A 13,413-nucleotide genomic window follows, 5' to 3' on the forward strand; every position below is an offset into this window, starting at 1 on the left:
AGACTAGTTGGAGGACAGTGGTTGGAGGACAGACTAGCTGAGGACAGACTAGTTGGAGGACAGTGGTTGGAGGACAGACTAGCTGAGGACAGACTAGTTGGAGGACAGACTAGTTGGAAGACAGTGGTTGGAGGACAGACTAGTTGGAGGACAGACTAGTTGGAAGACAGTGGTTAGAGGACAGACTAGCTGGAGGACAGACTAGCTGGAAGACAGTGGTTAGAGGACAGACTAGTTGGAGGACAGACTAGCTGGAAGACAGTGGTTGGAGGACAGACTAGTTGGAGGACAGACTAGTTGGAAGACAGTGGTTAGAGGACAGACTAGCTGGAGGACAGTGGTTAGAGGACAGACTAGCTGGAGGACAGACTAGCTGGAAGACAGACTAGTTAGAGGACAGACTAGTTGGAGGACAGACTAGTTGGAAGACAGTGGTTAGAGGACAGACTAGCTGGAGGACAGTGGTTAGAGGACAGACTAGCTGGAGGACAGACTAGCTGGAAGACAGACTAGTTAGAGGACAGACTAGCTGGAGGACAGACTAGCTGGAAGACAGTGGTTGGAGGACAGACTAGTTGGAGGACAGACTAGTTGGAAGACAGTGGTTAGAGGACAGACTAGCTGGAGGACAGACTAGCTGGAAGACAGTGGTTAGAGGACAGACTAGTTGGAGGACAGACTAGCTGGAAGACAGTGGTTGGAGGACAGACTAGTTGGAGGACAGACTAGTTGGAAGACAGTGGTTAGAGGACAGACTAGCTGGAGGACAGTGGTTAGAGGACAGACTAGCTGGAGGACAGTGGTTAGAGGACAGACTAGCTGGAGGACAGACTAGCTGGAAGACAGACTAGTTAGAGGACAGACTAGTTGGAGGACAGACTAGTTGGAAGACAGTGGTTAGAGGACAGACTAGCTGGAGGACAGACTAGCTGGAAGACAGTGGTTGGAGGACAGACTAGTTGGAGGACAGACTAGTTGGAAGACAGTGGTTAGAGGACAGACTAGCTGGAGGACAGTGGTTAGAGGACAGACTAGCTGGAGGACAGACTAGCTGGAAGACAGTGGTTAGAGGACAGACTAGCTGGAGGACAGACTAGTTGAGGACAGACTAGCTGGAGGCGGTGGTGGCTCCTGGGAACAGAGGAGCCCTGCCCCAGGGAGGCAGGGAGGGAGATTTCAGAGAGAGGAGCACCCGCGCTGGGTGGGCAGGCAGAGCCGTAGAAAGCTTCTGGGGTTCTGCACAGCAGAGCGGGCCCTCAAGCAGCAGAAGTGATCTCTGTGAGGAGCTCGGAAGAGGAGAGGGGAAGGACCAGAACAGACCCCGACGGAGACGGGGGCATCTCCATGGCTACCTGCAAGGGCAGAGGACCTAGGACCAGCCGCAGAAGTGGGCAGGTCAGGACACAGCTGAGGACTGATAGCGGCTATGAGGTGGGGGGGACTCCTGGGGAAAGGGGTGAAGGAACATTCCACATTGACAGACATTAAGTTCCGATCACGCAGCTGGGATGATGAAATTGAAATAGCACAGGAGTCGAGTTCTGAGAAAGCAAGCTCCCTTCCTCTCACACCGAGGTTTGCGGGCTGGGCCTCCGACCTGCACAGATGTCACTTAGGGGCACGCAGATGTGGCTCTGGGGGCAGGGCCGGGGATGCAGGCCCAGGGCCGTGGGAGGCCGAGGGGTGCTGCACTCAGCACCTCCCAGCCCTTGTGGGGTTCCTGCTCGTAACCACCCACAGCCGGGTCTGTGCTGATCCCCATTTAGAGATGAGGCACCTGAGGTCGGCGAAGCAGGGTGACTCACACTGGGAGGGAATTGAGCTAAAATTCCTACCCAGGTCTGTCTGTCTCAGGGCCCCATGACTCGGGGGTGGGGGGGGACTGGCACACTGTGCGGGAGAGGAGGCAGGGTGGACAAGTCCCCCAGACAGGGCATGGAGAGACGTGTCTTCGGAATTATTTGTGTTCTTCTAGGGTCTGCTCACCCCTCTGGTGACAGGACTCCTCTGCTTCCACTCTGAGCCCATGTGGTCCAGTAGGAGCCCAGGGAGGGGTACATGACCCAATCAAAGACTTCCGGCGACTTGGCCAGAAATATGGGTCTTCTTCTGAGACTGGTCAGCAGCCAGGGCTATCTCTGCACCCATGGAGAGAGCCCACCTAAGGGGAGGACACCATGGCTACGGCTCAGGCACACAGTGCTGAGAACACGAGCTTCATCATTCTGCCGCACCTACTCCCAGAAAGTATGCGAAGGGCCTCACCATAAAAGACACGATACAGTGAAGTTATCAAAGAGCTGGAGGAAAGCAAGATCACAAACATGGAGAAAATCGAGATCGGCCATTGTAAAGGATCGTTTACTGACAGTGACGACAAAGGCAAGATAGGAGGAGATAGATAAAGAATGATTGAAGATCATGAAAATTAAGATTTATTTATTGGGGGGAGGGGCAGAGGGAGAGAATCTCAAGCAGACTCCCTGGTGAGCACGGAGCCCCACACGGGGCTCCATCTCACAACCCTGAGATCATGACCTGAGCTGAAAGCAAGAGTTGGATGATTGACTGAGCCCCCCAGGTGCTCGTGTCAATCATTTCTTCAGGAGGAACCAGTCTGAGTCTGAGTGAGGGTGGAGGCAAGGGGGACAGAGAAGGCCCGGGCTCAGATCCTGCCAAAGGAAGACTTCACTGTCTCAGACATCTCTAGAAGGAAGCTTCGAAGGGCCATGAACCAGCCCATCTCAGCAGACGGCCCTGCTTTCGCTTTCAACATGGAGACCAGGGCCATTGCCATCATGGCGCTCCGTGTCCTCTCCCTGCCTGGCCCCCTGAGGCGGGGAGGGGGGGGAGGGGAGGGGAGGGGAGGGGAGGGGCTTCTGCATCCACACCCACACCCTCTCCATCTCCTTCCTGCAGGACCAGGTGACCCGCCCCTCCACTGGTCCCCTTGCCCTCTTTCCCCGGGCCTAGGGGCCTGCCCTCCACCTGCCATCTGTCTCCTCGTCCTTCCCCCTTCTTTCTATACCCCCACCCCCCAGCCCCCACCTCGGCTCACAAACACAGTCCAAGTGTCTCCTGTCAGCAACACACCCCTTCCTTTACACTGTCACACCCTCCTTAATATTCCCACCTGTCCTCATAAAAAATCCCTCCAAAGAGCTGTCTACACTTGCTGTCTACACTGCCTCACCTCCCATTCACTCAATCCAGCCCCTCCCCCCGCTGCTCCCTAGTGACCTGCTTGGCGCTAAATCCCCTGGCCGCTCCTCCGTCCCTGTTCCGCTGCTCCCCTTATTGCACAGGAGCTGTTCACCCCTCCTGACCCCCCCACCCCCACAGCCCCTCAGGCTCGCCCCGCCGCTCCCTCTGCCAACGCCCCCTGCGCGGCTGGTCCCCAGACCGCGGTCACTGACGCCCCTCGCGATTCATTCTCGGCGCGTCCCTGGAGGAGTTTCCCGAGGGTCTCTCCGTCCTGACACTTCGTCTTCTCACCCATGTACTGCTGCCCTCACCAGCCCCCCTCACCCCTGCCTGCCTCTCCCAGGCTCCCACAGTGTGGATCTGGCCCCAACGCTTGCCTGTTAAATCCCTCAATGGCTCTCTCTGGCTCTGGTGGAACAGTCCAGCCGGCACCGCGCCGGGTTTCACCTTTGCTCCTGGAGTCCTGCATGGAGTGCCTTCTCACCCCTTATTGTCCTGCTGCGTCCCCGGCTGGCTCCTGCTCCACCGGTGAGGCCTGAATGTCACCTCCTCCTGGAAGTCCTCCCTGATCGCTCCCATCTTTCTCTGGTGTTCCTAGATGGCTGGCTGCATCACGTGGAAATACTAGCTCCCCTCTCCCTCACTGATCGGAGACGACCTTGGGAATAAGACCCGCTCTGGCTTCCTTCTGATGTCCCAGCTTCTGGCACGGAGCTGGCCCCGAGTCGGTTGTTGAATTATTGGATTAGTGGAGGCCCTGAGACTTGGATGGCGGGTGGTGGGGGCTGGGAATGGCTGTCTGCCAGGTGCGGCTGGGCCCCAGGCTCACCTGTACAGAGCAGGCCCGAGCAGATCCATCGAAAAAGCTGTGCGTGCTCCCTGCAGGAGCGTCGGGCCCTCAGGGCCGGCCACGGGCTCCGCCTGGGGACAGGAGCGGCAGAGTCCACGCGTGGCCCTGGACTCCCAGTGTCAACACCTCAGGGAGAGGCCACTCAGGCACATCCCCAGTGCACTGGAGACATGGGCCGAGCCGGGCGCTGGCCTCGACATCACAGGACCGGGGCAACCCCACCCCAGAGCAAACCGAGGAATGCTCCAGGCCCCCCACACCGTCCACATCAGCCGAGCCTCAGCCTGGAGCGGCAGCGACCCTCCTGAGAATTCTGCCCTCGGGCTCGGGAAGGAGTTAACCCAGATGCTGAGGAAGAGCCGCCCACCCGCAGAAGGGCGCAAACCAGGACGGCCGCCGCGCCTCCCTGTCCCATTTCCACCCGTCTGCGTCCCAGCTCGGGGTTCTTCCCGGGGGACGGGAGACTCACCACCTGAGTCAGCAGCCCCTCCCAGCATGTGAACAGCCCGCCCCACGCCTGCAGTTCCCCCCCGCCCACGCACCTGGCCGCCTGTGTATCCCGGGAGGAAAGGCGGCCCCTGGGAGGGGGCTGTGTTAGGGACGCCCCGCCCCTCCCTGTCCCCACCTCCCTCCTCCTAAGGGAGGCCTTCTTCCCCAACCTCCCATCCGAGGCACACAGCTGGGCTCCCTGCCCTCCACACCCCTCCGCCTCGTGCTCTCCTCAGCTCAGAATCTGGCCAGTGGGGACCCCAGCGAGCCTGGGCCTCAAGAGACCGAGTTCTAGGCTCACACTTGCTGCCCGTGTGACCAGGGCCGGTCTCTCTTCCTCTCGGGGCTTCAGCCTCCCCACGGGAAATGAGGGGACCGGCCCAGGCCAGGGTTTTTCCAACTAAGCCTCGAGGTTCCCCGAGATGCCCCAGAGACCCAGTGGGGTAGAAGGCAGGCGGGGAGGTTCGGGGCCCCCATCCGGCTTCAGTCAGAAGGGCCCCACGGTATGGAGTGCGGTTCCTGCGGGGATTTGGTTGTGGCCCCTTCAAGGCCGGGTGGGAGCCTCCGGCCGGGCTCACCCCTGAGGCAGCAGGCCGCAGTGCGCATTCGTCCGCTAAAGCACGTTTGCTCCTTTTGGCGACAAAGGTTCTGGAAGCCCCCTCCCTATTGTCAGGAGGCCAGGTTCCTGTCCCTGCCCCCCAGGCCAACCCACATCCCTCCTGGAGGCCACCTACCGTCCTGAGGTCTCCGGGCTAGCCTCGGTCCAGCTGTCCCCACCCTCTGCAGGGCTTGAGACGTTGCCAGGGGTCCGGCCTTCCTCCTAAAGCCACCAGACAGTGACCAGAGTGTGCCTCCTGCCCCAAGTGAGAGCGGAGAGGGACCCTGCCTGCCCGCTGTGTGCCCATGGGCATGTCGGGAGGGCGCTGGGGTGCGGGCTGGGCTTTTGCACAGGAAGTCATTAGAGGACAACTTCATTAAATTCTGCAAAGTGCACATTGAGCGCCTACTGTGTGCTGGACTGGGTGCCAGACACATCCCGCCCTCAGGGAGCTCATGGGCTGCGTGCAGAGGGGACCCTGGAGCCTCGGCGGTGGGTGGTTGGGGAAGCCTCAGGTGGGGCCACCTCGTGGCATGGCTCCAGGACACCGTTTGCCCTCCATTCGTCTGTGGAGTTGTGTTTCGGGGGGTAGAGGTTACAGTGTGAAAGGCACACCCCGGGGTTGCTCAGTGTGCTGAAGGGGCAGGGGGCTTTGTCAGGGGAGGTTGGGAGGGAAAAGGGTGTCATATTCGGCTCCAGAGTTCTGGGTGGTGGGCCTCCACTTGGCCATTTCGGAGCAAGGACAAGAGGGCCAGCTCCTTAAAGGCTGAGGCCTCCCCAGAGATCCACCCCCACCCCACCTCCAATCACGTGGTCTCTCCTTGTTTTTTAGATCACAGCTCAAACGTCCCCTCCAGCCTTTCAGACTAGGGCAGGTGCTCCTGGCACATCTCAGGTCCACAACACAGGGTTAATGAGCGAAATAAAGGGGCTGCACATTGAGGTTGCGGGGCAGGGAGGTCCTAATTTTTCAAGCAAAGAGGTAGGAGGGGTGAAGGAAGATGGTGAACAAAGGGCCCTCCCCCCAAGGGGCCAAAATGGGGAAGGGGAAGGAGACAGACCAGGCTTTCCAAGAGCTCAGCCCCCTTGTTCTCCAGACCATTGGCCACAGATGTGAGCGAGATGGACTCTCTTCGTTTTGGTGTTTTGTCTTCCATGTGCCCGATCTTCCAGCTGAAAGACAAAGTCGGGGCCCAAAGCTGAAAGCAGAAGGCAAGGCAGGACCCAGGTGGGGGGCCCAGAGAAGGGAGGAGGATGAGAGAGGGTGGAAACAGGGAGCAGATGCCTGGTGCCGCTTTGATCATCCCGGAGCTCAACCCTCCTTGGGCCTGGGAGCCACAGAGGAAGGCGCCCCTTCCTGCACTCACTTCTGAACCCGTGGGACGCGAGTCCTTGCATATCTGGGGGAGGGCAGCAGAAGCAGGGCAAATTCTGCCCACCTCACAGGGAGGGCAAGGAAGGAATCATGTAAAAGAACCTCTAGCTCTCATCACTCCCATAGCAGGTTAAAGCCATTGCCACTAAGTGATAGCTTCACCGTATTATACTGTCCCGCCTCTGAAAGCTGGAAAAATAATATCCCAAAGACTCTCCCAGTCCCTGGATCCAGCTAGACCTGAAACCAGTCCCACCACTGGACCTTTCAATTCTGAAAGCCAATAGTCCTTTTTTTGCTGCAGTTCATAGGCCTAACTCATCTGAATAAGAGCCTGAGCTAAGACCAAATCTCTCCCCACTCCTGTTTCTTCCCCTTGGGGAGCACCCTACTCCATCCAAACACCGGCCTGGTTAAACTCACACGTTCAGAGGCACATACACATGGGTGCACATGCGAGCAAGGAGACATGTGCAAGTTCACACACAAGCAGAGCCCAGGAATGCCTAGCTATCTGTGCACACACACAGATGCACAACTGTCCGGGGAGAGGCAGGACCCCCGTCCTACTCACATATTGTGGTGAACAAGTCACTCTCGGGAAAGGACAGAAGCGCGTATTTCCACGGGGACAAAATGACTTCAACCTGCTTGCACTTTGGCCCGTCTTCTCTTTTCAGTGCAAATTCCTGGGCAGAGTCCAGAGCGGGAAGAGGTTGGGCCTCCCACCCAGCTCGGTCCAGCGCCCTCTCCAAGGCCCAGGGCCGCGGCCGGGGCAGGGACCCCAACCTCTCTCAGGGAAAAGGGAAAACAGAGCCAGTGGGCCCCACTCTGGGCCTGGCCCACTGGGCTCCTGCCTTCAAACTTCATCTGCCTCCCTCCTCTGAGATGCCCTCTTCCCTACTCTCCCCTCTCCCACATGGGCCCACCTCTTCCAGGAAGCCTGTCTTCACTATTCTCACCCTCTCTAAGTTCGCCCCCGCCCCCATGGCCTCCTTCTGCACCGGCCCTCGAGGTTACCCAGGCTGGAGGATCATGCACGTTAGCTTTCATCTTGCATCTCACCAGTCTCCCTTCCTCACGGAATCGGTGATTATGACAACAACCTCCTTTCCCTGAGCTCGAAGGTAAGGAAAGCAGGTAGCAGTCACAAACAGCGACGGTTCACGTCCAAGCCTCCATAACGTCAGGACAATGGAACGCAATCACGCTGTTGGCCCCTTCCTCCCTCCTTTTCTTCCTTCCTTCCTTCCTTCCCTTCCTCCCCATATAAGTAACTTATTTCTTATTCTTTTTATTTTTCAAATTTTTATTTAAATTCCAGTTAGTTAACATACCGTGTAATTGTATCTTCTTTTTTTAGCCGACGCCAAGGCAACAGTGTGCGAAGTCAAGGGACAAACTTTAATGTTTCAGTCCTCCAACTAAACATTAAACTGTTCTGACAGGGTGAACATCTCTTTAATAATTAATTATACACACTCAGGACAAAACCCCATGTGATGCATAAACATTTCCTGGTAACACAGGTGGTGGGATTACCTGCAGATACTGGTTGTTCTAGACGTTCGGAGAGGATGATGGATGGAGGGTGGGGGTGCCTCTTGCCTTTAAAAACATTTTTTTGTCTGTCACTCTGATTACCAAAGCATTACACGTGCTTCGTGAAACGCCGTATACAGATACAGATATACAGAACACAGCAAGTTAAAAACCCCTCTAAGCGGAGCCCCCTGGAGACGACCCGCTGAGTTTGTGGAATTGTTCTCCAGACTTTGCCTTTATGTTATTCCTTTTACAAAGGAGGCTCCGACTACACCAGCTTTTTTTCGCAATCTGGGGCAGAGATCCACACCCTGCCCCCCTCACTCTGTTGGGGACCCCTGTGCGGCCTTGATTATAAACTCAATGTCCATGGTGTCACCTGGTTTATCCTAAAGGACGCCCGCCTCTGTGGGCTAGGAGCCGTCCTGGCAGAGGGCCTTGTCAAGCCCCAGAGAGGCTGCACCTGCTTCTCTGCTTCTAGCCTCTTCCCCCTCCCCTCCCCTCCCCTCGGCCTCCTCACCTCTCCCCTCCTCTCTTGGTTTCTCCTGGTGCCCGAGGAAAGCCAGGGGGTAGAGCACATCCAGGAGCAGCCAAGCTTGCTTCCAAACATTCCCTCTGCTGCCCCTTAAACCCTTGACATTTTTGTGTGCCCTGATCTAAAACATGGATTTCATAGGTGGTGTGTCATGGTCTGAACCCTGAGCCAGAGCCTAAAGACTCTGAAAGTTAACTTGTTTCTTTCAAGTTAACAAGGGGGGGTAGTAGTACCTACCTCATAAATGAATACTGATGGTGGCTGGCAGGGCTCACCACTGTCACAGGGCACATCTCGGGGATGCCTTGACACCATTCTCCTCCTCCAGGCTCTCCTGGAGGACTTTCTCCCCTGCTCCTCCCCTCAAGGAGTGACCCCAGATCCCCTCAAGTGATCCTGGACCCCAGAAGCCAAATGCGTTTTGGTGGAATTTGGCTGAGAGCCCCAGGCTGGCGTTTGGGAGGCTGGATAGGTTGGGATGAGCACCTCCACCTCCACAGGGAGAGACCCGGAGCTGGAGGACCTCAAGGGTCCTGGCTGTGCACCATCAGGCTCAGCCTCAGCTGTCCCCTCACCCTCTTTGTGCCCACCTCCTGAGGAGCTGGTCTCTGAGGTCCCACCCATGGGGAGCGGGGGCTGAGGGAAGAGCAGGACTGAGCTGGGGATGTGGCGGGGAGCGCTGGGTCCAGGGCAGAGGCGAGGACCATATCTGTGTCTCTATCTATCTACTTTCCCATATCAGTATATATATATATACTTTCCCTTCCAATCAAAACAAAATAGCACTTAGGAGGATTTGTACTGAAGGGCCTGCTCCACCTCTCCCGCCCCCATCCCCCTCGTCAGAGGCAGCCACGCACCAGTTTCTGGTGTCTGTTTCCTGGGGTCACTTCCTGTGTCGGGGCAATTCTTGGCCAGAGCGGAAGAGAATCCCTTCTCCTTGGCAGGCTCTGAGAGAAGAAAGAGAATGTTTGTATAGGTGGTGAGTGAGCCGTTCGGAACTGTCAGAGGCAGATATTATCAGAAGGGGTGTTCAACAGTCTCTTCACTCTCTTCTCATGACTTTGCTCACACTCCTTCTCGGCTCTTAGACACGGTTTCCGTGCCCAAGCAGTAGACAGCAAGAGAGGCTCTTGCTGTCAGGTTCCATAAATATGAGCTTGTCATCCTTCTCTCCTAAACCTGCTTCTGTCTCTTAATCCTCAGCTGGTTGACAGAAAGGACATCCAGTAATTCCATACAATGTTTCCTTTCTTATTTGGGGCATTGAAAGATGGGCTTCCTATAGTCGTAGCAGAAATATTCCAAACCCGAAGCATATACAAATTCTGATGACATCGGGCAAAATACAAAAGCTGAAGAAATAGTTTGGGCTAGTTGTAACTCCTATAAATTTTATAAATTTTGGGAATGGACTCTTCCAAGACTTAGAGCACAGTGTTCTTCCTAGAAGCTGTATAGCACGTCCACGTGTTCACAAGGGAAGAAAGATGTCCAATGTCCCAAAGACCAAAACCGTTCCCCCCCCCACCATCCCGGCCCACCACCACCCTAGCTGCCTTTGCATGACTCTCCAAGGGCCCCCTGATATAGTCTACCCCTCACCCCTGGCTATTCATTGGGAACAGATGGGCACAAATGGCCATTACCCAACAGAAAACAAGAGGATGACTCTGGGGCTCATCTATCTCAGCAACAATAAAGGGCTGGTTAAATAAGGACACCTGGTCCCACACCCAGGCAGGGGGAAGTTTCCCTAAACAGTTAAGAGATCACTATCTCCAAATATTGAACCGGTTGCTACTTTGTGAAGTCTATTTCCCTTGTTGTTCTTTTATGTTCTAGCCTTCTTGCCCTTCCATCTCATATCAGCTTCTTACATAATGAGAGATTGAGATGTTTCCTTCTCAGTTGGATCAAGCTAAGATGTTCTACAAACCAAGATAGGTCGTAATTCACGTCATCCTCTTGGGTTCAAGGATGACGTCCCTGGCTTTGGTAGGTTTTATACCAAAGGCTGTATCCTCCCTCTGAGGTGTACCATTTTCCACAAGCCATCGACAGGGGCTGTGGGGGCTACTAATTAGGATCTCCATTGCCTTGTTGGCCCGGAGCTGACACTGAGTCACAGTTGAGAAGCTGGTTAATTACATAGGCAAAAATAAGCCCTTCATTGTTTCCTCCCCTCCCCTGTCAGAGAAGTGGTCTCATGGCACCCACTAAGCTTTAGAGCAAATCCTGATATTTTTTTTTAAAGATTTTTCATTTATTTATTTAAGAGAGAGTGAGGTGAGAGTCAGAGAGAGAGAGTGAGAGAGAGAGAGAGGGACTAGCAGCCTCCCCTCTGAGCATGAAGTATGACATGGGGCTCCATCCCAGGACCCTGAGATCATGACCTGAGCCAAAATCAAAAGTCAGACGCTTAACCGATCAGGCGCCCCAAACCTGATATTTTTATAGAAGTTTCCACACGGAGGACTTTATGCTTCCTAGGAGCAGCCAATAAAATGAATCTACCATAGACCAGTAGTGTCTGTAGGAAAGGTACTGACCGGTAGGACGTCACAAATTACATACAATTGTTAGGAAGAACAAAAATGAAGACCTCTGAGTGTCACATCTAGACATTGAGGCTTTCCAGGCATATCTTGCCTCCCTCCACCCAGGTGGAGTTCCACCAATAACATCGTGCTGTAGAATGAAAGACACAGCCTCATCTGACTCTCCTCTGACTTGTACCAACTGTTCTTCCTGTGTGGACCTGCCAGTTACACACCATGACTCATTTTCAAGCATTTCCTTTCCATTTCACTATGCCAGTAGAAGCAAGTTTCATCGTTCCAAAGGCTGCAGCCAATCCCCTTCACTCCATGGCCATGGGGGCTTGAGGAGAGCCTGACCCCACCCCAGGAGCTAAACATCGGCCAGCTTGTGGGTCAGGAGGCCATGCTGACTGTCTCCCATAGGATGAGAGTTGGCAAGATGGCTGTCAGGGGTAGGGGCAGAGATTTGTGCTGGCCACCTCACCTTGAGGGAAGGGAGAGATACCAGGGTCTCCCACCTTGGAGAAGAGCAGCATGTGAGTGGCCCTGGGATGGATCCTCTAGTTCCAAGAGACGGTAACAACCATGGTACCAGCTGAGAGCCAAGCGTCTGAGAGCTTGGCACGTGCCAGGTTGTGCTACAAGCTCTAGCCACGTGATCTCCTTGAACCCTTACACTAACCCAAGGACATGGGTACTGGTCACCATTTCCTCCATGGACGTGTGTGATGGGGGGACCAGCGCCATAAATGGAGCAACCATGGAGAAGTTGAACAGCCCGAAGTAGACCCAAGGGTCACCGTGCTGCCTGTTTGTACTGGGGAGTTCTGAGCCGGCTCTCCGGTGCCCACTCCATGTTTCCACCTCACCAGCTGCTTGGCAGGCAGGATGGATTCTTCACTTAAAGCCAATGGCTGTGAATTGTGTTCTCTGGTCAGACCCCGTGAAATCTGGGATACTGTGTCTCTGAGCAACTTCCTGAGTAAGACCCAGCACCAATTTATTCTGCAGGGGCTGATGTACTGGGCAATCACCCACATAACCTGAGTAATTTGACTCCAACTGCCCCCAAACCACACATTTTGCCCTGGTAGAAAAGAAGAGCCCCAGTGAGATTTCTCTTCCAATGGCAGAGTCCACATAGCAGGACACCTGAGGGTCTTAGGTACACTCCTTAGCCTGAGATGGGGATTCTTGTTCAAGTGATTTACGAGGGAGGGGGGTGCTCTTGGCAGAAGGGGAGGAAGGGATACAGAATAAGGCAGGGGTAAAAATAAGAGTGTGGTCTTGACTAGAGTCTGACTTTAGTTGGATTCCACAGGGAAACTCTGGAACACAAACTTGCCCATAGGTTAGTCTCGCCTTGAGGCCAGGCCAGGCCAGTCGTGGGCCAAGGACTAGGGAAGGGATTAGGAAGCATTTTGCCTCCCAGGTGAGGCGGCTTCCATTTGACTCAGGGCAGTTCTTCGGACAAGGGGCAGCTGTGAGCTAACAAACTCACAGCACCTGGGAGATGGGTCCCCACAGTAAAGGGGGCCTGGGCAGGGCAGCAGAAGCCTCCACTGCAGGTGAGAAGTGATTGGCTCTGTCGGACCCCTCACTCCCAGGCTGCTGGAAGCAGGGCGCTGGCTGCTGTGGATTATCCTAAGCCTGGGCCCATGCCAAAACAGAGTCTTTTCCATAGGTCCTCTGCCTGCCTCAGGGGGCTCTCAGACAGGACCCTGGCTTTGTCTGCAGCCTTGTTCCAATGAGAATTCTCATGGGGGTTTGGTAGAACCAAAGAAGTTTAGTGTGAAACCAGGGTGTTGAATTTGGTTGGAAATGACAACAGCCAGTTGAATCCTCAGGGCCGTATCCCACCCTGGACCTGGATGTACTGTTCCAGCCATTAAAAAGCCAGTGGCCAGAGCAGTTGACTACACTATTAAGTCAGGCCAGGAATCCATAGACTCATCTGCTGTCGTAACGCTACCATCTGGGTACGTATGGCAAGTGCCGGGAGCGTCCCTTTGTCCGCACATGCGCCATGTCCTCTGAGGCGGGGGTTACAGTAACTGCTGTGCCTCATTAGCCTTTGGAAATAATAGGAAAGAGCCATTTGTGAGCCATATCCGTTCCGAGGCCAGAGGACGGTGCCTTGTGGGTTCCAGGACCGGACCCCCTGCCCCGAGCCAGCTCCAGGCATACAACCACAGCCTCCTAAAGACAGATACTGCTAAAGGCTGAGTGCCATCATCCTCATCCTTGCCACTGTAATTCAACAACGGAGCTCAA

The 13,413-nt window shown here is 55.2% G+C and overlaps 1 protein-coding gene across 6 annotated transcripts in view; it reads right to left on the bottom strand.

The window, feature by feature from the left end:
* SLC28A1 (solute carrier family 28 member 1) overlaps positions 1-13,413 on the bottom strand; it is a 64,482-nt gene that overhangs the window by 43,692 nt on the left and 7,377 nt on the right. For 3 of the 6 annotated variants that reach the window (XM_064569838.1, XM_064569833.1, XM_054513282.2), the window contains exons 2-6: positions 9,457-9,546; positions 7,091-8,124; positions 6,203-6,314; positions 5,278-5,363; positions 4,034-4,125 (exon numbers count right to left, since the gene is read on the bottom strand). In XM_064569838.1, the coding sequence (XP_064425908.1) occupies positions 4,034-4,125; positions 5,278-5,363; positions 6,203-6,298 (274 nt within the window). In that variant the 5' untranslated portion in view covers positions 6,299-6,314; positions 7,091-8,124; positions 9,457-9,546. Of the gene's footprint in view, positions 1-4,033; positions 4,126-5,277; positions 5,364-6,202; positions 6,315-7,090; positions 8,537-9,456; positions 9,547-13,413 lie in introns of those variants that run through there. The other 3 variants (XM_064569835.1, XM_064569834.1, XM_064569836.1) reach the window with 3 other exon arrangements.

Source organism: Mirounga angustirostris, unplaced genomic scaffold, assembly GCF_029215605.1.
Source record: "Mirounga angustirostris isolate CCGP_5_RB_7025 unplaced genomic scaffold, mMirAng1.0.hap1 SCAF_9, whole genome shotgun sequence".
In the NCBI taxonomy this organism is placed as follows: Eukaryota; Metazoa; Chordata; class Mammalia; order Carnivora; family Phocidae; genus Mirounga; species Mirounga angustirostris.